Source organism: Lissotriton helveticus, chromosome 10 (genome assembly GCF_964261635.1).
Source record: "Lissotriton helveticus chromosome 10, aLisHel1.1, whole genome shotgun sequence".
Classification (NCBI taxonomy): Eukaryota; Metazoa; Chordata; class Amphibia; order Caudata; family Salamandridae; genus Lissotriton; species Lissotriton helveticus.
The window spans coordinates 96,134,416-96,161,031 of NC_136071.1; the positions used below are offsets into that span (position 1 = coordinate 96,134,416).

The window sequence follows — 26,616 nt, forward strand, 5'->3', positions numbered from 1 at the left end:
TTCTGTAAGGCTAGCCAAACCATCCTCTTACTTCAGGATCATATACTTTCACCAGAGTATATCTTCCCACAATTTCATTATTCGTCTCAAACTTCTCAAGTACATCGGAACACTAAATGAAGCCCCTCTTCATTGATTGTTACACTCAAATGTGCACATCCACTGTGTTAGCACTGATGGGTTTGGTTCCTCGGCACCAGTGAAGTGATGTAGTTGCAATAAGACAGTTTATTTGGGTTACGCCTTGTAAAATCCCATAACACCTTCATCCAAGCCTTCTCAACACCTGCCAATCTCTATTTTCTCAGAATCCGTCCTTCACAGATGTCTGGGATCAGTATGGGAATATTCGACAGGCCTATTTCTTGCATAAAAACCAAAGGTATTCTGTGTATAAAATGGACGTGAGGTTGTAGGGACAGACAAGGGAAAGAGCAGCGAGACCCCTTGTATTCTCAACATCTACATCACGCTTCCCAGGAACACTACTAGGTGGGGGGAAGTTGAAAGTGCTTTTTCCTTTTCCCAAAGAAGGGTTGTGGTTTCAGTGTAGACTGGTACGGATTTCAGAATTCATTTCTTACTCCCTGTGGTTCACCAGGATTCTCAGTTCACCATGCAGCCATATTAAATATTTTGGAGAGCCTGAAGTTGAAAACTATTGCGTTTGGATGATGCAGTGCTTGTAACCGCACAGCCAGGTGAGCAGCTAACTATCCTACAGTTTCGCTGAATGCAGTTTAGTTTTCCTCCCCTTTAGTGCTGGCAACGCATACTCCACGCACAATGGATGTGCATGCAACGTCCAGCACACTGAAAAGGATAAAGATCACATTATCATGCAAAGGCTTACATGAACAGAGCAAATGTTTATTATTAACAATACACTATACATTCTGTTGCTTCCAATACAGATACACTGCTTTATAATTTCTTTTATCAAGATTAAATGTACAAAAGTGTGGGGATTTATCAGTTAACATGTGGTCAGAAATATGAAGTGCACTGCTAGGCAACCGCCCACAGAAGGTAAAACGTAAAAATAAGACACAAATGTAATGCCAGTGGTTTATAAGTACAAGGAACAATGAATGCGTTAGTGAGAATAAGTCAGCAATACATACCATTTAGTGTTATTCCAGCCAACACACTAGACAGTGTGGCACAACGCGTATAAAATCACTGTTAACTACCTGTTCTGCATGATTATTAGTGTCTATTTATTATGGTCCCAATGTAGCAAGGCGTATTTTATGCATCTGAGCTGTATTGTTCAAAGACACTGAATTCTTCATTTTCCATAGGGTCAACAATTTGCCCTGTGTCTTTTAAGAGCTAACAGATCATTAACTGTGGAATTAATGAAACTAACAAAGCTTCAAAAACAAGGTCAACCTATTAACAGGTACAAACCAGTTGGAAAAGGTGCCCGGTTCCTCGTTTTCAGTATCGGCTTCTCTGAGATGGCTACACACTGCACTCCTGAGCAACGCCACATTACAAACAAGTCCACTGGAATGTACAACGCCTGCAGAAAGGACCCCCACCACTAAGAACAATGATGCTCGTCATAAAAGAGGCTTTCAGGCAGTAGAGCTCAATCCTTTTTGAAAGGTACGTAAAAATGCTGGTTGCGGATCACACCAATGAACCAAACAAAGCCTTAAAAATACGTGCTTGCTGCGAGAAGGAATCCTTCCTCGTCACCCCTGTGTTGATAAGCACAACGGTTCATCTCGGGGAAGGTGCAAATTACATTTTTAGAAAGAATCCATCGACTTCAGCAGCACGCCCCAATCAGTGGCACCAATAGGTTGAATTCCATTCCGAATCCCTCGCACATTCTTGGGCAAATTTAAACCAAATCTCAGTTTTAATGTCTCCCACCTCAAGTTATGCCAAGATCCTAAGGGCTGCCTTTAGCTAGTCAGTTTCTTAATACTAAACAAACCCCGTCTTTAAATATTTGCTTGGAAATTTCACATTATGTGCCATCTTTTTTTTCTGCATACAGCTATTTTCTCTCAACTGAGCCCCAAAAAAAAGGTGAAATGTAGACATTCTCGTCACAAATATTAATGATACTAGGCTACAAGGATATTCCCAGCTGGGATGTCAGAAACATTTAGATTATGTGTACAAAATCGGATAAAGGCATCAACAGGCTTGAGCACCTCGACCACTGTTAGCCATGCCATCTGCTGGCTCACCTATGCGTCCTTCACACAGCGGTTCTGCTTAGGTTATGGAATGTTGGGAGCACAGTAATTTGCAATGGAAATGTAATGATATTCCAGGCATCTTGTTTTGAACATGCGAGTTTGTTAACTTTTGACAGTCTCGGTGCAGTTTCAAGTATGTAGTGGATGAGTGGTTACATAACAGAAATGGATGTGAACAGATGGTGCATGGAGACAGTGTTTGTTTCTACAGAAGTCAGGCCTTCACATGGCAACAGGTTCGCCAGGTATGTACGTGCTACACCGCATCCTGGGTAACATTACCTCCAAGCAGGGATACCCTCCCCCTCGCAGTCCAGGCCAGCCTCCCTGGGGTTCTTAAGGCAATCAATGCTTTGCTGTGCAGGTTTCTGCCCCTTTCTACACATCTTGCACAGCCGCTCCCACTCAACATACCAAGATGTAGCAACGCAGGCGGAAGGGCGTTAAAAGGAGGGGGCTTTAAGTTATATTTGTCCTCAGAGTCTGGAGAGGGCAGCAGGGTGACTGCAATGGCAACAAAAAACGCGCTCTGCATCCGGGTCTCGATTAAAACCAAATGTGCATCTGTGCTGGGTCGAGGGCCCGGTGCACGTCAGTGGTGGCCCCTGATTCGATCACATTTAGTCTTGTTAAATGGGCCTGTTCTGTTTCAGGGAGAGAGTGGTGAGGGCCCCTCGAGGCATTTGAGAAGGAGGGGGCAGTAACCAGACCTCGAGCACGTGAGCGCTCTTCACAGCGCGCGCATGCCTTCTCTGTTCCCAGCTACTGCTGATGTCGCGTCGCCAGCTGCAGTCAGATGCGTTCAGACGAGGAATGTAAATCTAGTTCAGCCCTCTGGAGTGGGCCTCAACTACAAGAACTGCGTGAGAACCATAGAGATGAAGTAGGAACCCTCACAGGCAGCTGCTAGCGGGCCCGGGGGCCTGGACGCGAGTCTGTGAAATGCAAGAAGGTCCCCCGGCTTTGGCCCCGCCTCTCGTCGCTGGTCAGGGTGGATACTTGGGCCCCTCTGTAAGCGCACGGGGTCCGGAGGGCCAGCAGACTCCTCCCCCGTGAGAGTTCCTTCCGCGGAGGCGCGCGCCTCAGAAGTTGCTGAAGAGCTCGTGCTTCTTGCTCCAGTCCATCTGCGGCGCGCGCTTGTTCGCGCGCTTGGCGCGCGCCTTCTCTTTGGCTTCTGCGGCGGTGGGGCTGAGGCTCAGGCCGCTGTCCTCGAAGGGGTCCTTCCTGTCCGAGCCTCTTGCCTGTGGGAAGAAAACAAAAGGAGCTTTTAATCTCTATTACAGAACAAGCGCAGTCCAAGAGGCCAGAGTGTGGGGACAGGGCCATATATGTGTTTTAATAAAGTTATAGAGCACGATGGCAATGATGGAATGTGATATACACATCACTGTGTGGCAATTGTGTGGCTGCATCATGGCCTAGAATATGTACCTGCCTCCTTGAATAGCCTAGCTGCTTTTTTCAATAACTTCTCTCTTTCCGTTCACGCAGTCTCTGTTCCCAGCCTCTGGTTTCAAGTCTTGTGCATCGTGCTACAGGCTTTTTACACCAGCTCTGCTGCATCTTGCATGGCTGACACTCCAGCCATCTATCCAAACCTGTGCTCCATGTGACATCACTACTACAATCTCTGTTGTTATTCACCTCACATAAAGCAGGGTAGACCCCAGTACCGCAGAAGTTGGCCTTGGTTTTCAACGTGATGACAAAATGTGATTATACCATCACTGTAAGGCGCGCTGGTTGTACATGAAACCAGTTGGTTTCTACACCAATCTTTTACATTATGAGGTCGACTTTTTTGAAAAAGACATTCACTTCATTCTTGTGTCGATCATTAGTATTTATTTATTCCTTTGGAAAGATTTCATCAATATCCAAGGTAATTCATTTCATTCATGAATATTATATTCCTTGTATTGTTTCATACATTATTTCCTTCCCGCCCAATGCATTTCGGGGTGAACCTTCGTCAGGGGCCTTTAGGATGAAAGCATACAGGACCTTAGTATTCAGTATCCGAACTTAAAAAGTAATTACAGCTTTTAAGTACATGTGATAAATTTATGTACAAATACAGGTGCTCTTCACATAAGCTATACACAATAAACAGTCTGTGTATGTATCACGAACAAATCATGATGTGTGTAATGAAAACGTGACTAAAACATAAATGAATATCCTCATAAAGTGCACATAGAATCAGGCTAGTACCCGTAAGAAATTAGCGTCCATAACGTATAGATAGAAAGTGGCAATACCGTGGACTTACCGAGAAAATAATGCGCGGCGTTCTCGTGGTTCCCAACACGGAACTGTTCGAATAGATTGAGAGCCAATAGGGTACTGAGTTATAGGGGAGTGACGAGATCACGTGATCAAGTAAACTACAAGTGGCGATCGAAAATACTCATTAGTACCGAACCCTAGATGGAAATATGTCTAGCGTTCTCTGCCTTAGTCCGTAAATTATTAAGACTGCAGTCTTAGGTTTAGTTTAAAAACTCGCGGTCAGGGAGACCGGGTAGCGATTGAGACAAGCTGTACGATAGGGTGTTGGATAGTCACGTGATACGTTATGCGGTGGTAAACAAACCTTTGGGAACTGGTACGCTCAATAAACATAGTAGAGGTCTGCGACTTAAAGCTAAGAAGAAAGAGGGGAAGCTTTAAATGAAATAAAAATGTCGAGGTGAAAGTGTACATATGGACAAATAAAGTGTGTATAAATGATAACTAATTTATAGTTCACGTTCAGACTTAAATGATAAACAAATCAATCACCAGTATAAAATCTAAAAATCATGCACAAAGTATACGATAATGCATTAATATCTCTGATCTTCATCTTACTAATAGAGTAGCGAAGAGTCTCTCATAGTGTCCAATGTGGTGTATAGTTCACAAAAAGCATGAATATTCAATTCTGTCATTAATCCCTGTGGGTTGCAGGGAATTCAATTTTTTGATCCAATAAAATTCCGCCTGTAGACGTTGTTTCAGTGGGTCTGTGTCATGTCGTTGTGGGAGTATCTCCAGTATGGTAAATTTCAGCTGCGAAATTTGATGACTATGTTCTAGCCAATGGTTGGCTACTGCTGATTTTGTCTGCTTTGTCCTGATATTACTTTTATGTTCTGAAATTCTGGTTTTGATTTTCCTTTCTGTTTGTCCGACGTATGTCTTGCCGCACGGGCATTTGATTGCATATATCACATTTTTTGTGTCACAATTGCCTGTGTATTGCAGATTGATTTTATTACCTTTAGTTGGATGCATAAATGTATTGCCTAGTATTACGTTGTTGCAATGTATGCAATTAAAACATTTAGACATTCCTTTATGTAGAGTTTTTGTTGATTTAGTGGATGTTAGCATTTCCTTTAGATTTCTTGATCTTTTAAAGGCAAAAGTTAATCGGTCGGAGTAAAGGTTAGTTAGATCCGGTTCATCTTTAATCAAAGCCCAGTGATGGTTGATGATTTTTTTGATTTTCATGGCTGCGGTTGAAAATTTTAAGACACACACTGTCTTTTGTTCGGATGTCTTGAGTTTGGATGTTAATAAACTCTCTCTAGATAAAGTTGCTACTTTATTGATTGACTGCTCCAAAATATCTTTAGGATATCCCCGATCCAGATATTGTTGTTGTTGATCTTTGATTGTTTTTTCTAAAATCTGTTGATCGGAAGTAATTCTTTTTTGTCTTATGAATTAAGATGTAGGAAGGTGTTTTTTCAATGTTTCCGGATGGAAGCTTTGGAACAATAAACTGGAGTTGCGGTCTGTACTTTTTTTATACACTTCAGTGTGTATATCTTGATCCAAGATGGTTATTCGCACATCTAAGAAGGATATGGTTTCTTTATGTATACTGTATGTGAATTGTATTCTGGGATTCACTTGATTAAGTTCCATGATGTTAGTTAACAGTTTTTCTTTTTCTCCTTTCCAGATCACGAACAAGTCGTCGATGAATCTTTTGAATATTATTAAATGGTCTGTCCAGTTGGTATTGTTCAGGATGTGATCATGTTCAAATTTTGACATATACATATTTGCATATGAGGGCGCTCCCCCAAATATAGATGTTGCCAAAAATTCGTAAAGATATGAAGAAACCACCATTTAGACCCATAGTGTCCGCTTGAGGGTCCATATCAGACAGTATTGGTAAATATCTAGATTGTTTTTTACAACCAATCGTACAAAGAGGACGCACTTACATTAAAGACACGACTGCATTTTTGAATTTGCTCAGAACTATTGAATTAGAACCGGACTCTGAATATTGGCTATGCACAATTGATGTAGTATCATTATATACATCCATTCCGCATAATGAAGGCCTGGAAGCCTTCGAATGGAACTTGTTACAAGACCAAGAATGTGAAGCTAATAAGATCTTCTTAACTGAACTAATGCATTTCGCATTATATCATAGTTATTTTGAATGGAACAACAAGTTTTTCAACCAATGTAATGGAACCTCGATGGGCTTTGGGGGAGCGCCCTCATATGCAAATATGTATATGTCAAAATTTGAACATGATCACATCCTGAACAATACCAACTGGACAGACCATTTAATAATATTCAAAAGATTCATCGACGACTTGTTCGTGATCTGGAAAGGAGAAAAAGAAAAACTGTTAACTAACATCATGGAACTTAATCAAGTGAATCCCAGAATACAATTCACATACAGTATACATAAAGAAACCATATCCTTCTTAGATGTGCGAATAACCATCTTGGATCAAGATATACACACTGAAGTGTATAAAAAAAGTACAGACCGCAACTCCAGTTTATTGTTCCAAAGCTTCCATCCGGAAACATTGAAAAAACACCTTCCTACATCTCAATTCATAAGACAAAAAAGAATTACTTCCGATCAACAGATTTTAGAAAAAACAATCAAAGATCAACAACAACAATATCTGGATCGGGGATATCCTAAAGATATTTTGGAGCAGTCAATCAATAAAGTAGCAACTTTATCTAGAGAGAGTTTATTAACATCCAAACTCAAGACATCCGAACAAAAGACAGTGTGTGTCTTAAAATTTTCAACCGCAGCCATGAAAATCAAAAAAATCATCAACCATCACTGGGCTTTGATTAAAGATGAACCGGATCTAACTAACCTTTACTCCGACCGATTAACTTTTGCCTTTAAAAGATCAAGAAATCTAAAGGAAATGCTAACATCCACTAAATCAACAAAAACTCTACATAAAGGAATGTCTAAATGTTTTAATTGCATACATTGCAACAACGTAATACTAGGCAATACATTTATGCATCCAACTAAAGGTAATAAAATCAATCTGCAATACACAGGCAATTGTGACACAAAAAATGTGATATATGCAATCAAATGCCCGTGCGGCAAGACATACGTCGGACAAACAGAAAGGAAAATCAAAACCAGAATTTCAGAACATAAAAGTAATATCAGGACAAAGCAGACAAAATCAGCAGTAGCCAACCATTGGCTAGAACATAGTCATCAAATTTCGCAGCTGAAATTTACCATACTGGAGATACTCCCACAACGACATGACACAGACCCACTGAAACAACGTCTACAGGCGGAATTTTATTGGATCAAAAAATTGAATTCCCTGCAACCCACAGGGATTAATGACAGAATTGAATATTCATGCTTTTTGTGAACTATACACCACATTGGACACTATGAGAGACTCTTCGCTACTCTATTAGTAAGATGAAGATCAGAGATATTAATGCATTATCGTATACTTTGTGCATGATTTTTAGATTTTATACTGGTGATTGATTTGTTTATCATTTAAGTCTGAACGTGAACTATAAATTAGTTATCATTTATACACACACTTTATTTGTCCATATGTACACTTTCACCTCGACATTTTTATTTCATTTAAAGCTTCCCCTCTTTCTTCTTAGCTTTAAGTCGCAGACCTCTACTATGTTTATTGAGCGTACCAGTTCCCAAAGGTTTGTTTACCACCGCATAACGTATCACGTGACTATCCAACACCCTATCGTACAGCTTGTCTCAATCGCTACCCGGTCTCCCTGACCGCGAGTTTTTAAACTAAACCTAAGACTGCAGTCTTAATAATTTACGGACTAAGGCAGAGAACGCTAGACATATTTCCATCTAGGATTCGGTACTAATGAGTATTTTCGATCGCCACTTGTAGTTTACTTGATCACGTGATCTCGTCACTCCCCTATAACTCAGTACCCTATTGGCTCTCAATCTATTCGAACAGTTCCGTGTTGGGAACCACGAGAACGCCGCGCATTATTTTCTCGGTAAGTCCACGGTATTGCCACTTTCTATCTATACGTTATGGACGCTAATTTCTTACGGGTACTAGCCTGATTCTATGTACACTTTATGAGGATATTCATTTATGTTTTAGTCACGTTTTCATTACACACATCATGATTTGTTCGTGATACATACACAGACTGTTTATTGTGTATAGCTTATGTGAAGAGCACCTGTATTTGTACATAAATTTATCACATGTACTTAAAAGCTGTAATTACTTTTTAAGTTCGGATACTGAATACTAAGGTCCTGTATGCTTTCATCCTATAGGCCCCTGACGAAGGTTCACCCCGAAATGCATTAGGCGGGAAGGAAATAATGTATGAAACAATACAAGGAATATAATATTCATGAATGAAATGAATTACCTTGGATATTGATGAAATCTTTCCAAAGGAATAAATAAATACTAATGATCGACACAAGAATGAAGTGAATGTCTTTTTCAAAAAAGTCGACCTCATAATGTAAAAGATTGGTGTAGAAACCAACTGGTTTCATGTACAACCAGCGCGCCTTACAGTGATGGTATAATCACATTTTGTCATCATAATTCAAGACACCATAGGCACGGTGTGACAAGGAAACGCGCCAAGAATCCTTCAACCTCAAATTAAGTTTTAAAGTGTGCACGGAGATCCATTAACCTCATACTTGGTTTTCAACGTGTCATGGGGCAAGGATAGGGTGACCAGGCGTCCCCGTTTTGCCAGGACGGTCCCCGTTTTTAACCAGCTGTCCCAGCAAATTTCAAGAAATGTAGCTCATGTCCCTGTTTTTAGAGAGGGTCGACTGAAAACTGTGGGAGGTGTTTTTTATGTTTTACAAAGCAGGGAAAGTTAGCAGTTGTTCCAAGAAAGCAATGTAATTAACAGGCAAGCTACTGGGTTTAAAAATTACATGTTATGTATGTTCTTACTGCCTGTTCTGTAATTCTCTGCTGAGGAGCGCTCTCATCAGTTGAAGTACAATTGTAGTCCTTCTATTTTTGTGAAATGTCCCGGTTTTTGGCTTTAAAATTCTGGTCACCCTAGGCAAGGAGATGGCCTTGCAAGCGGAGTGTGATTCCCGGGGCCTCGTGAACAGTGAGTAAGCAAGGCACCCTGTTAAGAGGTCTCACCATCGTCCCTCTGAATCCCCCTCAGGCTAGGCACAAACAGGTGTTAATAACTCCTAACATTGAGAGAGTTCTCTCGGGCACAATCATTTTCTCTAGCCAGACGGATCCATTGAGGTCCAAGAACGAGATGTGTCAAGTGCAGAAGTTATCTCTTCTGCCAAACCTTAGCTTGCTCCCAAGACCTTGATGCCCTGTTTGACAAACGGCTGGCCCCAGATGCAGCAGTGCTTCGCCAACAGAGAGTCCAATGCTACACTTACATGGGCCAATGTGATCAGGGGTTGGAAAGCCAGCAGCAGCCTATCCATCCAGCCAGCTCTTATGCTGTCTTTAAGGTACCTGTAGGCACGCACCCAAGAGCTATTTAAGTGAGCACCACATTATGTATACACAAGGTTAGGCTAGTTTTTTTTTGGGGGGGGGGAGCTCGCGTAAATGAAGTAATTTTCTCAAAATCACAGCGTGTGGAGTCGACGCTGGAACTTGGACCTGGTTCAATTCTTTACCGGCACCTCTGGCATTAGGCCACACCTATCCAATTTGTATTGTTTTACCTGGACCGATGTGCGTGGTATCCCTTGGTCTTAATGCCACCCCTTCCATCTAGACTGTCTCTAATTTTTGGTGTGTAATCTGACGTGCCTAGCTGTGGATTCTGCGGTGGGGTCCTCTTTGCTATTTATCATTCTAGAGACTAGTTTCAGCCGCACTTATTAGCGCGGGGGTGCCTACGAGCAGCTATGTGCTCTATATAAAGCCCTTTAAATTACACTAGGACCTCTCCGAATCGTATGTTACGGAGTGAAGCCTTTAAATTACTTCTGTTACAAAGGTGTTTAAAAGACTGTTGGAGGAGACAGGATGGCTATTTTCTTTCTATAAAGTAGAATGTGATTAAAACACCCTGCCATGGAAAGTCTTCCCGACCCCGAGGCATGCGTCCAAGTCTCGCACACCGGTGAGAGCAGGGGACCCCTGCTCTAGGAGGTGATAACCAGAAGCACATCTTGTTCCCAGCCATCTTTCAAGCCTCATTACGCTGAAGCAGTCTGCTTTGCAGCGCCGTGAAACCAGAGAATGGGAAGCGAGCGCTGCGGGAGACGTTTCCTCTTAAACTCATGCTTCATATAATCGGCGCGCGGCATATTTTCAAGGGATAAAATATATCGGGTTACAATTTTTGTTCTCGGTGCAACTGGACCCGGCTCGGCCGCCTGCCCCTGGACAGAGCCCCATTGAGAGCGGCTCAAGCTCCGTCTGCGCGCGCAGCCCGCGCGAGAGCGGGGTCAGCGCGGCGGGTCAGGCCCCGCGGCACGTGACGCGCAGGGCATGGCTTACCGTGGGCTCCTTGTCCGGGCTCTGGAGGTCGCTGTGCGACGAGGAAGTGGACGAGCCGCCGTTGACCTGTGGGAGAAACGAGGCACATGTCAGTGTGAGCCCAAGAGGAGGCTCGCAAGTAGGTGTACACACACACACACGTGTCAATACTTGGTAATATTAAACAAACTGGCATCAGGGCCTAGGCTCACAAAGGGCACGGATTACTGCCGGGTTCACCGGGAGGTTTGCTTCCGTTCCATCATCACTTCACAGGGCACTATGCAAGGAGCGCAGCCATCAGGAAACTTTCACAGTGGGGGCTGGGCGTCAAAGCGGACATATCTGGGGATTCATTCTGGGCACCAGTCTGTTTATGAGATGTTATGAGCCCCGATCCTAAACCTGGTCTGCTGCCCTCGGAGAGTTGCCGCAGAGAATAGCTCGCTTATCGCATCTGAATGATTAGTATTTGAGACACTAGGACATCAATGGCTAGCAACGGCACAGACCACGCATCCTGCGCTGTGGCCACAAAATATGCCCGGAAAGCCTCATCTGCAAACAGAGAGGATTTACAATCTGGGTAGTGAATGCTAGTTAAATAACAATAACATGATAGCCCTTACAAGACGGGAACTGGTTGGGTTGCCAGAAACACCCTCACCTATTAGACGAGCTTGAGTGTTTTTCATGTAAATAGGCGTCTGGACAAATTATCCTAGCTCTACTACTTCAGCAACATATTCTGCTAATAAACACTAATATACGGGAAACGGCCTTTACAACGCGGGCTGAGCCACGCTGCAGTTTCACCACAAGCCGAACAACGGCCTGGGGCTGTGCGTCCTGCATGGCAACCTCGGTTTTCTTAGTTTACCAACTGTCTGATCTTGGACAAATCATTGTCTCATTATTCTTTTGTCCCTTAATTTTCACTAAAGGCGAGAATGTTGAGATAGACTCAATAGGGAAATGAGCAGCATATTCCAAGGACATGGCCCCAGCGTTGTTTGAATTCACACATGATGATTGTATAATATTTTCATGGCTAAATTAGTATATTTTATGACAAATGATTAACATTTGAACTGTACCCAACTGATGAAAAAAAAATATTAACAATGACAGTACTCGGCTTCAGAAGGGAACTCAGAGATCAGTGTAACTGGTTAATTATTGTGGGCAGCCTAAAGATTTTAAGTCCCGTCTCCTGCTCCTTCAGGTTAATGTGTTTACAAACCTGCGCTGTGCAGCACGTACTTTGTGCTGCAGGACGTATTCCCCAAATCAATGGGTAGCAAACACGCCACCTTCGCGGATATCTCTCAGTGGCGGCTCCTCCGGTAAGGCAGGGGAGATTCGCCCCACAAGAAAAAAAAAATGATAATGGCAGGTTATGATCATTTAATTTTTCCCAGGCGGATCTCTAGGTGCAGGGTGGGGCTGGGCTGCCCAAAGAGCAGGGGAGGAGTGGTTGGACTCTCCAAGTGCGCATGACTGCTTGGCCGGCCAAACAGTCCTGCACATGTTTCCCACCAGGCTGTAATACACCGGCTGGGGAGGAACATACCCAGACTCTCATTCTCCGCCTGAGCACTGAGCCATGGCACTCAGCCCAATCACGGCGCTGTTATCAGCAGCATTGTGATTGACTAGAGGATTCTGGAAGCCTGGGTGCTTCCTGTTCCTACAGCGGCAAGAAGGCCGGAGAAGAGGTGGGCGCCGGTAAGGTAAGTTTTTATTTTATTTTAATTTTCGGTTTCGCTCTCTCTTTTTTAAGACCCTCCTCCCCCCGCCTCGCCACTGATGCCCGGAAGCAGCTGCTACTACTCTGTACAGCATATGTTCTGTGAGAAGGACATTCCGCGGTGGTGTCACATCCTTCCCCTGTTTGTTTCCGGTCATTGCAGTGAGCATTCCTCACCATTTGCATCACCTATTTGACAGGCACCTTGGCTAATCACCCATGCCCAAACTGAAGTACTCGCTCGTTCTGGACTACCTTTGTTATTTGACCCCACCATCTAAATCAATGCTTATACTATGTATGTCCTCTGACCAACAGCTGTAACTGTCTTTTGTGGTAACACCTGCACACATCTACCGATGTAAACATCCAATTTATTTACTGTAACCCTCTGTTACCCGTGTATCCTGCTACTGTTCTAAAGCGCTATGATTGATGCCTTTTGGCCATGTCTGTGCTTTATAAAATTGCAAAGAAATAAATACAAATCTGCTCTGGTTTGAAAAAGCAGGAATGATGGCCTCCTGCCCCAGCCGAGTGCGGAGACAGAACACACCATCCCCCAAACCAGAGCCTAATTTGAGCTGGTGGTTTCCAAAGCTTTCACCAGCACTTAATTGCCAGCACCTGGTGGCACTGCCTGTGTACTTTCAATATGAGCACAATAGCAGTTGTTTATTAATTCAATATACACTAAAAAAGACTATTGACATTCTTATAGCTTTGGGGGCCTGAAAATAAACTGAATTGTCACACTTGTAGGAGTGTGATGATTAGTAATTGTGTTAGTACCGTCATTGGCAGCACTGGGAGGGGCAATGTGTGGTGCAAGCTGAAGTCTCTAGCACTTTTTTTATTTACGAGTTACGTACTGCCAAAAACAGAAGAATCCTGTGGAAGGGGGATAGAATGGGGAGGTGTGGGTGAGTGAAGTGGCTGGCAGTGACAGGCAGGCAAGAGGACGCTGTGGTGACTTGCACTTCAGGAATCCATGTGCCACAAATGCTATTGCTGGCCCATCTAAACATGGCTGCCATACTTTTAATAATGTGTTACGGCAAACAAATGATGGACGGAATGCTGACAATGCAAACTTTCTCCCCAGTCAAAAGATCTGGGTTAAATCCATCTTTCTATTGCCCACTACGCCACCCCAGTTTGGACCCAGCCATATGCAATTCAGTCTTGACCCTGTGCCCCATGGGAACAGTCCAGACCGAACTGCCAGGCCAGGTCCTCCCTGGACAGGAAACAAGCTTCCTGGGACCAGTTTCAGGGTATGTCACCCTTCTTCAGCCAGGCTAGCTTGAATCCAATGGCACAGTAAGCAAGGGATCCACGTCTGGGCATACCAACACCTTTCTCCGAGGCGTCAAGACCAGTAGTGGACAAAACCACCAGTCCTCGTCAAATCTGCTACACAAGAGATGAACAATATCAGCGCCTCCCAGCTGCGCTGCCGCACTTCTAATGGGACTATACAATCTCTACCCAGTAGACCTACTAAACTGTCAAGAAAGGGACAGTAACGCCACTTCTCTGAAGAATGCTAAACTTAACGGACAGTAACAACCCTCCAGAACAGGGCTACTTAACTTGAAAGGCGCAGTCCAATCCCATCTCTGCAGGACTGCCATTCTTTAAATGCAACAGTACGGAAATTTAATCAGGGGTGGCTCCTCCACCTGGGTGGAGGAGCATCATCCCACTGCTTTCTCGCGGCGTGAGAAGCAGAAACATAAAATAGTATTTTAAATACTATTTTATGTTTCTGCTTCTCGCACTGCGAGAAGCTGAAGGGCATGCCTGGCTGGGGGCGGGCAGCTGGGCGGTCCTGGTGGAATCCTGGGAAGGAGTGGCTTGCCCACTATGAGTGCGCCAACAGTTTGGTGCAGCCCACATAGAGAAAATGGCCTCCGCATAAATGTCTGTGAGGTCGGCATCCTAGCCAATCACAACGCTGCTATTGCAGCATTGTGATTGGCTTAGGGGAGGGAGGCTGCCTGCTTCGTGTATGGAGAGGAGAGAGGAGACGAGAAGCGGGACCGGAGGAGATGGTAAGTTTAATTAATTAAAAAATAAATAATTAATTACCCCTCCTCATAGCGCGACCCGCCCCAAATCCTCCTACCCCCCCAACCGCAAGTCATTTAATGCATGTAGATACTATGTAATGACATCAGACTTGCACATTAAACACTTGGAACAATCAAAGATGTAAAAACCTGCCAGTACATTTTTGTTGTCATAATTTAGGTAGTGTGTGAGAGCAGGAGGCGTGCACCAAGGACAGCCCTCTCTTCAAAACGAACTGCAGGGGTTTGCACTGGATACCCCTTGCATGAAAAATATGACCTGCTGAGCTCCAGCCCCGATTCCATCCTTAACCCAGGAACTTTAATAACATCGCCCAAAAAACAACAGACACGTGCCATCAACGCCCTTTAGTGACTTCAGGTCCATGGATTGTGTGCTGGACAGGGAGGTCTAGAAGAGGGTTACATTGTTGTGTCTGTTACCATCAGGTGCAAATGGAAGCCACAGGGTTTCTCCATGACAGAGCAGCCAGCTTCGAAGTCCCTCCGACCCCTGCCCGTGGCAGCAGAGCGCCCACGCGGCTGGTCAGTGCCACTCGTACCTCGCCACAGCGAGGCCACAATGATTAAGGCCACACATGTTTTTTTTTAGAATGAATGCTGTATGTTTAGGGTCACTGGTACGCTTAATTACTTTGCCCAGTTCAAGGTAGTCCGAGCTGTTTTTCTTGATAAATGTCCCATTTGGTTAATGTTCACTCCCGTTGCCTCTACTCTACCTCTGCTAGTTTCCTGCAGGGTGACTGCTGCCTTCTAGCAAATTCTAAACATTTCTACGTCCTGCGTGAAGGTTGGCTTATGGTTTCCTAACTAAGAATGTGATTGATTGATTGATTGATGCTTTATTTCGATATGCACATATCATAAAAGCAGTACAAAAAGATAAAAACAGCATGTCGAAATAAGTAAGACTGTACAAATAGAATGGTAATTAAAACACAATATGTCAGAATAAATTAGCTAAAAAAGAATTAAATTGATATGGACAGTCTTCTAAGTCTTATCAACCAAGCCCATTTTAAAAATTTTGCAACAGCACAGACAATAGGAGGGGCTGTGTTCGTTAAAAGAATCCGGAGGGCAACAGAGTGCTGACGAGTCCCCAGTTCTCTGCAAATGGGGGCAAGCCAACGTGATCTGGGGCGACCATAGTCCGGGCATTCAAAAAGGAAGTGTGGCACCGACTCAGGTTTGTCCGGACAAGAAGCACAAAAGCGTGATGTGTGCTGGGCTTTATTCCACCTTGAACAAAGATCCGCCAAGGGCAAGGTTCCTAGCCGAAATTTAATATACAAGGACCTATCCATGGCAACTGTTATAATATCCATATATGGCTCATACAGGACAACGTCTTTGAACAACAGGAAAGCTGCGGTGGTTTTACAATGCTGCTGGCTACTGGAGCGCTTCACGTCAACCCACTCCCAGAAAAGTTTTTTTAGAATCTTCTTTGGTGGAGCGGAGTGACTATGCCAGCAAGAGGCCAAACCCAGTTCCCCTAAAAGATGTTTTATGTCCTTCAGCCATTTAATGCTCCTCCAACCATCCGCATGCATCACTTCTGCCAGCCCATTGGCGTAAGATTGTAGCTCCGGGACCCTCCACAAGCGCGCCCAGAGCAGAAGGGGACGAAGCCGAGCCTGGTCCCTTATGGCTTTACAGCCGGTGTCCAAGAGCATTGGGATGGTCGGGCTGCTCGATGGAATAGCGAGAAGGTCCTTGATAAATTTATTTTCGGCCTTACTCAGTGAATCGACCTTGCCCAAGCCCCACAATTCCGATCCATAGAGAGAAGCAGGGACTGCACGGGCTTTGTAAATCTCAAGTATGGGTGCAACACAATGTTTTGAGGAGTTATTGTACTCCTTGAGAAGGGCGCCCCCCACCCTTTTGTGAGCCAGAGTCATTTTATCAATATGGGCAGTCCAGCTCATTGCATCATTCAGACGGATCCCCAGATAATCAAATTCCGCCACTCTTTCTAGGGGTATAGAGTTCAGAATTGGAGGGCGACCAAGTTTGCGGGGTGGGTGCATGACTAGGTACTTGGTCTTATCTATGTTTATGACGAGGCCTTTAGTGGTACAGAAATCCTGGAAGCGGTTCAGTAAAGACTGTAGGCCTTGGGGGGTTTTGGAGATGAGGAGGGTGTCGTCGGCGAACAACAGAGTTGGAATTTTTACTCCACCCAGGCTAGGAGCGTCTGATGGTTCGCCCAGTAGATGATCTACCACCCCGTTAATATAGAGGGAGAATAAGGTGGGGGCCAAAACACAGCCCTGTCTTACCCCCCTCTCGACCCTGAATTTATCGGTCTTTTCCCCATTCAACCCCCATGTAACCTGGGCATAGGTGTTGGTGTGCAGGTTAATAAGGAGGTTCAGTAGGTACGGGGGCATCCCTAGACCATCAAGCACCCTCCAAAGTTCCTCCCTAGGTACCAGGTCAAAGGCAGTCTTAAGGTCAATAAAGGCCAGATAGAGACTGCCTTTGCCTAGCACCACCACCTTCCAGTGTAACAACAAGAGCCTAAAGGCCTGTTCAATAGTTCCTGTACCCGAACGGAACCCAGCCTGCATGTCGGACAGAATGTGATTGTCGTCCACCCATTGAGTAATTCTCCCCAAGATGGTTTTCCCGGCCAATTTCTGGCTGGAGTCTATTAGGCTTATAGGCCTATAGTTCCCTGGTGAGTCCCGACTGCCCTTTTTGAAAATGGGCACCACCTCCGCACCTCTCCAGGAGTCGGGCACAAGCCCTCCCCCCATAATTGCATTGAGGAGTGCAGAGATTAGAGCCCCCCATTCTTCCGGATAGGCACGGAGAATGTCCCCCGGTAGGCCGTCCGGGCCAGCTGCTTTCAGGGGGACCAAGGTTTTAATTTGCTTTGTTACATCGAGGGGGGAAAACAATTCCAGGTCTCGATCTAGGATAAAGGATGGAATTTTAAAGGGGTCATTAAGTGGGCCTTCAACAACAGAGTAAAGATTTTGGAAATGGGAGAACCAAGTCTGGGCATTAATCGCACACGTCCTCCGGGAATCGTCAGGACGATTCCTTTTGCCCACCATGTCCCAAAAACCTTTGGCATCTTTCCCACGGCTGGCAGCCAGGAGGTCCTGCCAGAAATTATCCTCCCATTCCATCCTTGCATTTTTCTGACAGAGTGTGTAGTGTCTCCTGGCCTCCCTAGTCCTGAGCGGTAATTTGGACTTGACTGCCTCGATAAGGAGTGATTTCGCCTCCCTACACTTTTGGTTGTACCAGCCTTGACCCGGTCGTCGGTTGGGTTTCCTTCCGCTCGGGTGGGCTGGGACTACAAAGAGGTCACCAATGGCCTGAATTATGGCACAAAACCTAGGTGCCACCTCCATCTGCCCTTCCTCTTGGCAGTCAAGATTGGCCAGGGCTGAAACCAGAAGCTGCCTAATCGCAGAGGTTTTCTCCTCCGAAAGAGCTAGCTTCGCCCACTTTAGCCTACGCCCACAATTCGTGACCACTGACAGGTCTGGGGCGGGGTTACAAGAAGACCCACTCACGGTGCTGTTGACGCACCTGTGGGACAGGGTGAGGGACAGTAGATTGTGGTCACTCTCCACAGAAGGTAAAACTACCATGTCCTCCACCATGCCCCACAGATGTATGTCAAGGAGGAAATAGTCAATCCGTGACGTGTGTCCTGGCCTGTTGTAGGTGTGCGCCCCTACTTTATCGGACCTGGTCCTGCCATTGGCAGCTCTAAGCCCGAACTCCATAACTAGGGAGTTAATCTGGAGGGCCACTTCAGTCCACTTTTTAACAGGGCCAAGCTCCAGGGGAGGAATCCCCCACCCATTATCAAATTCCTCTTGATCTGCTAGGATGTCCAGATCAAGAGGCTCGAAAGTGCAATTCAGGTCACCTGCCAGCAGTGTGCAAGACCTGTATGGAGATGAGCGGAGTTGCGCTTCCAAGCAAGCTATAACTGGGGATTCTCTTCCCCCCTTAGTGCCGCGGGCATAGATGTTAAAAATGTTTAGGATGACTCTGCCCTGGGAATTTCTAAGCACAATATTTAGGAGGTCAGGGCAGTTAGTGTCCTTCTCCTCCACCCTACAGTTAAGTTCGGTGGCTACCCAGATTAACAGACCGCCAGAGGGGCGGCCCCTACCAGTTGCACTTTCTGCTGCCGGCAAAAAGTGGGTGGAATATCCCGCCTTATGAAGGGGCACCCGGCTCCATGTTTCCTGGAACAGGCATATGGAGTATTGCTCCACACGCTCGCTCCAATCCGGCAACGCCAGCTTCCTTTCGAGGCCCGCAACATTCCAGCTGAAAACCCTAATCGGGGGGTCCGTTACAGCTGCAATGCTACAATCCTCGACAGGGGGTGACAAGTCCGCAAGACCCACGTCAGGGGGACCAGGCGGAGAATTATGGGGAGCCCCGGTTTCCCCCTTCCCCTCTACAGACTCGGCCATAGCCAGAGTCTGAAGTGGGGTGGAGGAGCCAATAGATTTGGGGTATGGTGCTGACTCAGCGACAGAGCCTGGGGCCACAACGTCCACCCCCGGATCATAACTGAGTCAACAACTCCCAGGTCCCCAATTTGGTATCACTGAGGCTGGACATGGCTGGTGGGAAGGCACTCCCGGGGTCAAAAGGCCGTGGGCAGTGTTTTCCACCAAAAATTGACCCCCTAGGCTGTCAATGAAGGTGGGTTGACCAAGATGGATGGAGGGGGTGGTCATGGTAGACCGTGGATAAAAGAATGTCAAATCGACTATGTCGATACCCGAGCCAGCCGTGGGTTGACCTTGAGAGCATATAAATTGGGCAACCCTAGCATCTTGGAAATTTACAACCACACAATCCCCTTCAAGCGATTTTTTCCCGTGTCCAATCCAGCCCACCCTGCGTACACCAAGAATAATTCCATCCACTCCCGCGGGCAGGGGCCTGTTGGCTTTCAGCCAGTGGATGACCTTATTCTTTAGTGCCTGATGGTTTTCCCGCTGGGTACTCCCTAGAGGGGGGACTTTCGAAAGGATGACGACATACGGGTGGCACTCAGGGGGGAGGTTAACTGGAGGACATTTGCGTCTACTGATCTGAGGAGGACCCAAAGGGGGCCGATTTGTGGGTGGGACGGGAATAGATGCAACCTTAGGAGTTGATGCAACACCACCAGTTGCAACAGATATGGCAACCCCAGGTTGCGAAATAGGGCCCGTCCCTCCCTTCTTGTGTTGCCTTGGGGCCTGGATAGCCACCGGTGATATTACTGCTGGGGGAAGGGTAGCATGCACCTGGGCAACACAAGTGGGAGCCTTCGATTTTGTCTGTCTAGGACCACCCTTAGGAGCAGCCAAGATCGTATTCCCAGGTGCAGAGTCCTTGGGCGGCTGCGTCAACTGGTCTCCCAGGGGGGGTCTCACTGGGGCCTCTATCCTATTGGACTCCTCTAACCTATCTGTCCTATCCTCACTGGGCTTGGGCTGGTGCTTGAGAAGGGTCTTTAAGGCAAAGAAATTGTCCCTAGTAGCCTGCTCAAAACAGTCAAGCCTTTCCCCCAACCTCTTGACCTGGTCTATAAGTGGCAACACAAGGGACTTGACCATCTTCTCAAACGCCTCCATAGAGTGACCCACGTTGTCCTGAACAGGCGTTGGTGGGGCCGACAAGAAAGGTGGCACTATATCAGTAGCAGCTGGAGCGCAAATGGCTGTCCCTGAGGATACCTGTCCTGCAGTGCTCTGGGGGGAAGGACCCCTCAGGGGCGGGTACCTGGGATGGTTAGTAGTCTTAGATGGGCAACCCTTTCGAGTGTGATTTGCCCTTTTCCCCTTCCTTTTAATAGGCTCTTGGATGGATTGCTTTCTGGACGGGGCTTGTGGGGCGAGAGCAGGAACCTCAGGGCAGTGTAGGGACTGAGTGCCAGGTGAGCCTGCTAAGGAGAGCTCATTGCAAGGATCTATAAGCACGGCACATGGGCTGGTACCGTGGACACCAATCAGTGAGCTTTCTAACCCCTCTAAACCACCCATTGGAGGTGCAATAAGGGAATCCCCAGGTAAATCTCCAAGCAAGAGTGCAGGGGAAGTAGGATTTAAAGGGGACACCACCATTGCTGACGATGGACTCTTAGCAGGAGGGAAGTCGAGTGAAAGGCGCCGTTCAGATTTGGCAAGTTCATTGTCTATGACAGCCGCCACCCTTGTCAGAAATTTGTCCATTGAGCCAAACATAGCACCGCTGGGGGTACTCTCCCCACAACCCCTCAAGGCCTTACCGGAGCGTGTTGACATGCTGAGATGCGGTACCACAGGTTGAAACCGGAACGGTAGATGGAAATGGGGTGGCCCTGCCCTGCCTCCTCCTGCCCCGGACGGCCACAGACGGCCCGCCCTCTGACCGGGCTCCGCCCGGCACCGTCCGCGCGCGTCCGCGACGCGGAGGGAGAGCCCTGGTTTAATAGCGCCTCCGGGCGCGCTGGTACAGGAAGTGGGCGGAAGTGGACGCTAAGCCCTCTGGGAGCTGTAGTCTCCAGCCTCCGTGATGGAGTGAAGCGGCGAGACCACAGCGTCAGGGCCCCAGGAGCGAGGTGGCGTCCAGCAGGTGAGCGTTCGCTGGCTGGTGTGCTCCGTTTGCTGCCAGGAAGAAGATTTGACCCCCGTGTCTCCAGGGGAGAGCCCTGGTTTAATAGCGCCTCCGGGCGCGCTGGTACAGGAAGTGGGCGGAAGTGGACGCTAAGCCCTCTGGGAGCTGTAGTCTCCAGCCGCCGTGATGGAGTGAAGCGGCGAGACCACAGCGTCAGGGCCCCAGGAGCGAGGTGGCGTCCAGCAGGTGAGCGTTCGCTGGCTGGTGTGCTCCGTTTGCTGCCAGGAAGAAGATTTGACCCCCGTGTCTCCAGGGGAGAGCCCTGGTTTAATAGCGCCTCCGGGCGCGCTGGTACAGGAAGTGGGCGGAAGTGGACGCTAAGCCCTCTGGGAGCTGTAGTCTCCAGCCGCCGTGATGGAGTGAAGCGGCGAGACCACAGCGTCAGGGCCCCAGGAGCGAGGTGGCGTCCAGCAGGTGAGCGTTCGCTGGCTGGTGTGCTCCGTTTGCTGCCAGGAAGAAGATTTGACCCCCGTGTCTCCAGGGGAGAGCCCTGGTTTAATAGCGCCTCCGGGCGCGCTGGTACAGGAAGTGGGCGGAAGTGGACGCTAAGCCCTCTGGGAGCTGTAGTCTCCAGCCGCCGTGATGGAGTGAAGCGGCGAGACCACAGCGTCAGGGCCCCAGGAGCGAGGTGGCGTCCAGCAGGTGAGCGTTCGCTGGCTGGTGTGCTCCGTTTGCTGCCAGGAAGAAGATTTGACCCCCGTGTCTCCAGGGGAGAGCCCTGGTTTAATAGCGCCTCCGGGCGCGCTGGTACAGGAAGTGGGCGGAAGTGGACGCTAAGCCCTCTGGGAGCTGTAGTCTCCAGCCGCCGTGATGGAGTGAAGCGGCGAGACCACAGCGTCAGGGCCCCAGGAGCGAGGTGGCGTCCAGCAGGTGAGCGTTCGCTGGCTGGTGTGCTCCGTTTGCTGCCAGGAAGAAGATTTGACCATTACTGGTGAATTTCACTCCGGGTCACTTATAAACAGGAATTTTTCCAGTCAATTGACTTCCAGTAACCTCTAGTCTATCTCAAGGTAAATGCCATACCCGGAAAAAAAGATGACTGGTTCCTTTAACCACAGTTTGCAGGTTATAGCCTCACTTCCAGAACAAGATCTTTTGTGCCAAAATGTTCAGTTTTGCTGTTTTTTTTTCCTTCCACCCCCTTGCGATAGCCTTATGCAGACAGCTAGGCCTGGCTGCCACCTGCACCTCTATTTTTCAAACGGCAATCTTCATCTCTGGGAGGTTATGGCCTCTTTCTTGTATGTTCCGCTGTCATTGTCAAAGAAGTGGACTCCATCCGGATCATAACTTATGGGCAACAGAGCAGAGGGTTCTGAGTCTGACATAATCCATTCCCACACGGTTGTAAAATTCAACCTACGCCTGTAAATATCTGTCACCACCTGGTAGAAGACCCTACACCCTTGCAGCCTAGTGAAGACTTGACATACTATACCTTTAAAAAAAAAAAAAAGTTACCTCCTTGAAGACCAAATACCCAATATTAGATGGAAAAAACTCCTGTTGAATAAAACAGGAGTGTTTCCCATCTAATACTGGGCATTAGATACTCTAGGAGGGTCCCTCCTTTTTTGTCGATTATACATTCAGCAGGGAACGGAGATAACCCTGCATATACATTTCCGTCACTCCTTCATTTTTAGGTCGAGCCTAGCGCAGCGGGCATGCGCTGCTCTATAAGGAGGCCTCTTGGAATCAGTCCAGACTTTCTCAAAACTAGACAGTGTGGCTTTTAACTTCCACACATTCTATTGGCCTTTGTGTGTGGCTTTCAAAAATGAAAGCACGCAATTGGCCAAAGGTGGGTGCATGTCCCACCTCTTTGCTTACTGGTCACTCCCACCGCGTTTTGCTGTCAGGAGCGAGCAGGGGCGCGCAGGGGGACAGCTGCATTCCTCGCATCCCACAGCGTTTTGCCTGCGGGAACGAGCAGTGCCTCCTTGTTTTTATTGGTCTGCATTGGAGGGAGGCGATCGTGTTTTGTTTACTTAACTTAATTTCCTGTGTGCTTAATCTTCTCTCCCGGGCGCCCCTTGTTTTTTTTACGTGGTTGCTTTTCTGTCCTGATGTTCTTTGCATTTTTAATTTTATAATTAGTTGCCAATTTTGTCTGATACCGACCAAATACTATCACCACCAAAGGCTGCTTCTAGTGGGATATCTATGATTGTTCAGAGCGCCCTTCCTGTTGTGCGCTCCTTCTATGGTCCCTTACATAGATCCCACTCAGTCTGTCCCGGGCCTCGTATAGAGCAAGTAGAGTGACTTACATTCTACAGGCAATCTCCGTGAGGACAACCCGTGGCATGTGAGAAATGCGCGCCCCGCACACGTGTTATCCACAGGCCCATTGCATTATATGGCCAGACCCACCAGTACATCCCTCCCCCCACAAAGCATTTCCAGGGGCTCGGCACGCGCACAGCCTTTAATACCCAAGTCAGACCCTTGGCTCCACTCGCCATGTTAATTTGTTTGCTCACCGACCTCTAATCTTGGTGTGAGGGAAACCTTTGTTGCTCAAGCTTGCTGTGCAAATAAGTGCACCATCGCCCACAATCTTTTGCTAGCTGCAAATGAAAGATCACTTCTTTGTAACTTTGTTTTAATTAATTAGTTGCGGACTTATGGCTAGCCATATAACAATTTAAACCGATCCAACAAAATGTATATCTCCGTCAATTAAATCAAGTGAAAATTAACCTGTAGCGGCGCCTTCTATTTGCACTCTATTGGCATGTACCAGGCTGTCGGAATGCCTGAGGCTTATGGAAAAGATTTAAGAATTTACTTATAGTACTTCTAAAGCATGTAGATGCCCTGACGGGTGTCCTAGCACCAACAAGAAACTATAAGCAAGACCAGAAGCAAAACTCTTAAGAGCAAGTGACCATGTTTTAAGAAGTTCCCCAACTCAAAAGAGATGCACGAATGTGCAAAGCAGAGAATTCCCGGGCTGTGCTGGCAAGTAAGAAAAGAACAGGCCTCTGTAGTTGGACATGTGACTTAAGACTCCTGAAGAAGGTGAGTTGAGGAAGAACAGAGTTCTGGATGGACAGTAAGGACAGGGTTGGACTGGCTTATAAGGCAATTAAACAGCACCCAAAGAGCTGGTCTGACACCTCAGTGTGGGGATCGAATTTTTGGCTGTTTGTGGGCCTGTTTTATGGTACTTTGGTTCGGTTTTTACTGTTGATTTCCTAGAAATTCTAAGATGCACTGCCTACAGCAAGCTCAAATCCATCCAGTCTTCCATCCCTTGCAAAACACCTAGATCGCGTGTCGTTACTTGTTCCAAACAGCCCCAATTTGCAATGATGGACCACTTTATTACATATCTAATTCTCTAATGTGGATAACTTTTCCCTTGGTGCCCAGACATATTGTATTTTCTGTCCCAATCCGACCTGGGTAAGGATGCATCATTTGTTTCACAAAACTAGGGCCATTGCCATACATTTCTTTGTGGCAAATACAACACCAACAAACACCCTCAAAAGGGAGTCCATGTGAGAAACACGGCCCTTTTTGGCTTAAGTTCCTTAAACTTTTTGCCTTCCTCCTATTTATTTATTTATAAGGATTTATATAGCGCGAACGTGACCCACGAGGGTATCAGAGCACTTTACAGTATATCGTTAAAGACATAGGAAATGAGGTAGTGCACATGCATTTGACATTCATCATTACTCACAAAAGAGGTAAGAAGTATGAGATAACATAGGTATAGGATAACATAGGTGACCAGTGGACGACACGTGATGATCATAAAGGGAAACCGCATATTACAGTTTAAGCGATTATTACACCTTAGGTCAATATTGTGGAAATAAAGAAACATATAATGATCTCTTACAATCCATGTGAGATAGCCAATTATGATAGGATCATAACGTCTTGGGATGTAAATTTGTTCATTAGGAGTATTTTTACCTCCTCTTTGAAGGCAGTAAAGGAAGAGATTCCCCGCACCACTGGAGGTAAAGCATTCCAAATCTTAGGCACGATCCCTGAAAAGGCTCTGCGACCAGTTCTCATTTTATGAAAGGATTGTGGTTTCAGAAGTAAAGAACTAGCGCTCCTCAATTGTCTGCTACCTCCGGATCGTTCAAGCTTCAGGGATAGATAACTGGGTGTGTTGTTATACAGTGCTTTACGGGTCACACAAGCAACCTTTAGTTGTATTCTTGCCTCATATAGCAGCCAATTCAAAGTTTTCAAAGTCTGGGAAATGTGGCTATTTCTTTTAGATCCTGATACCAGCCTTGCTGCAGGGTTAAGTGAAGCCCTCAGCGGAGCCAGCTTATATCTTGGGAGGCCACAGAGAGTGGTGCTTCCATAGTCTAATCTTGATAACACTAAGGCTTAGATGCTTTGGGCACTTTGCCACTGCTGATCAGTGTCTAAGTGCAAGTGCTCCCTGTATACAGTGTTATGGTAATTGGTTGTCCATAATTGGTATGTTTGCCTTACTAGTAAAGTCCCTGGTAAAGTGTACTATGTGTGTCAGGGCTGGTAATGCAAATGCTACTAGTGGGCCTGCAGCACTAATTGTGCCGCCCACACAAGTAGCCTTTAGAAGAGATCTCAGGCCTGCCACTGCAGTGCCTGCGCGCAGTTTAACTGCCTTGTTGTCCTGGCAAGTGCACCCACTTGCCAGGACTTACCTTCCCTTTTTATGCACATCAGACACCCCTACTGTAGGCCCAAGGTACCCCCTGGGCAGGGTGCAGTGTATGTGAAAGGTAGGACATGTACGGATGTGTATACCATGTCCGGACAGTGAAATACTGCCAAATTCGTTTTTCACTGTTGCAGGGCCATCCTGCCCATAGGACAGAATGGGGAATGCGGTGTCCCATGTTTCCAGCATATCTTCCCATAGGCATAAGATGGAGAGATGGAGTTTAGTGTGCCTGAACTCAGAATGTATAACATCTTTTTGTGAAGATGATTTTTTAATTGTGTGTTTAGAAACCACGCTTTTAGAAGTGGCTGGTTTATGGTCTTAAATCATCCTGTGTGCCTCTGCCTAGTTGTGTATTGCCTGTCTGGGTTTGGATGTGACAGGGGCTGAGAAGTGTCCTGACCGCAGGGAGGAGTAGGTGAGACAGCAACAGGCTGGCCTGCGTTTG

General features: G+C 46.6%; 1 protein-coding gene across 3 annotated transcripts in view; it reads right to left on the reverse strand.

Annotated features, from left to right (window-relative positions):
- Nucleotides 1–849: 849 nt before the first annotated feature.
- The window catches only part of NHERF2 (NHERF family PDZ scaffold protein 2), a 320,949-nt gene continuing 295,182 nt past the window's right edge, over nucleotides 850–26,616 (reverse strand). For 2 of the 3 annotated variants that reach the window (XM_078664854.1, XM_078664853.1), the window contains exons 6-7: nucleotides 11,015–11,080; nucleotides 850–3,463 (exon numbers count right to left, since the gene is read on the reverse strand). In XM_078664854.1, coding sequence (XP_078520980.1) covers nucleotides 3,305–3,463; nucleotides 11,015–11,080 — 225 coding nt within the window. In that variant the 3' untranslated portion in view covers nucleotides 850–3,304. The remainder of the gene's footprint in view (nucleotides 3,464–11,014; nucleotides 11,081–26,616) is intronic. The other variant, XM_078664855.1, reaches the window with a different exon arrangement.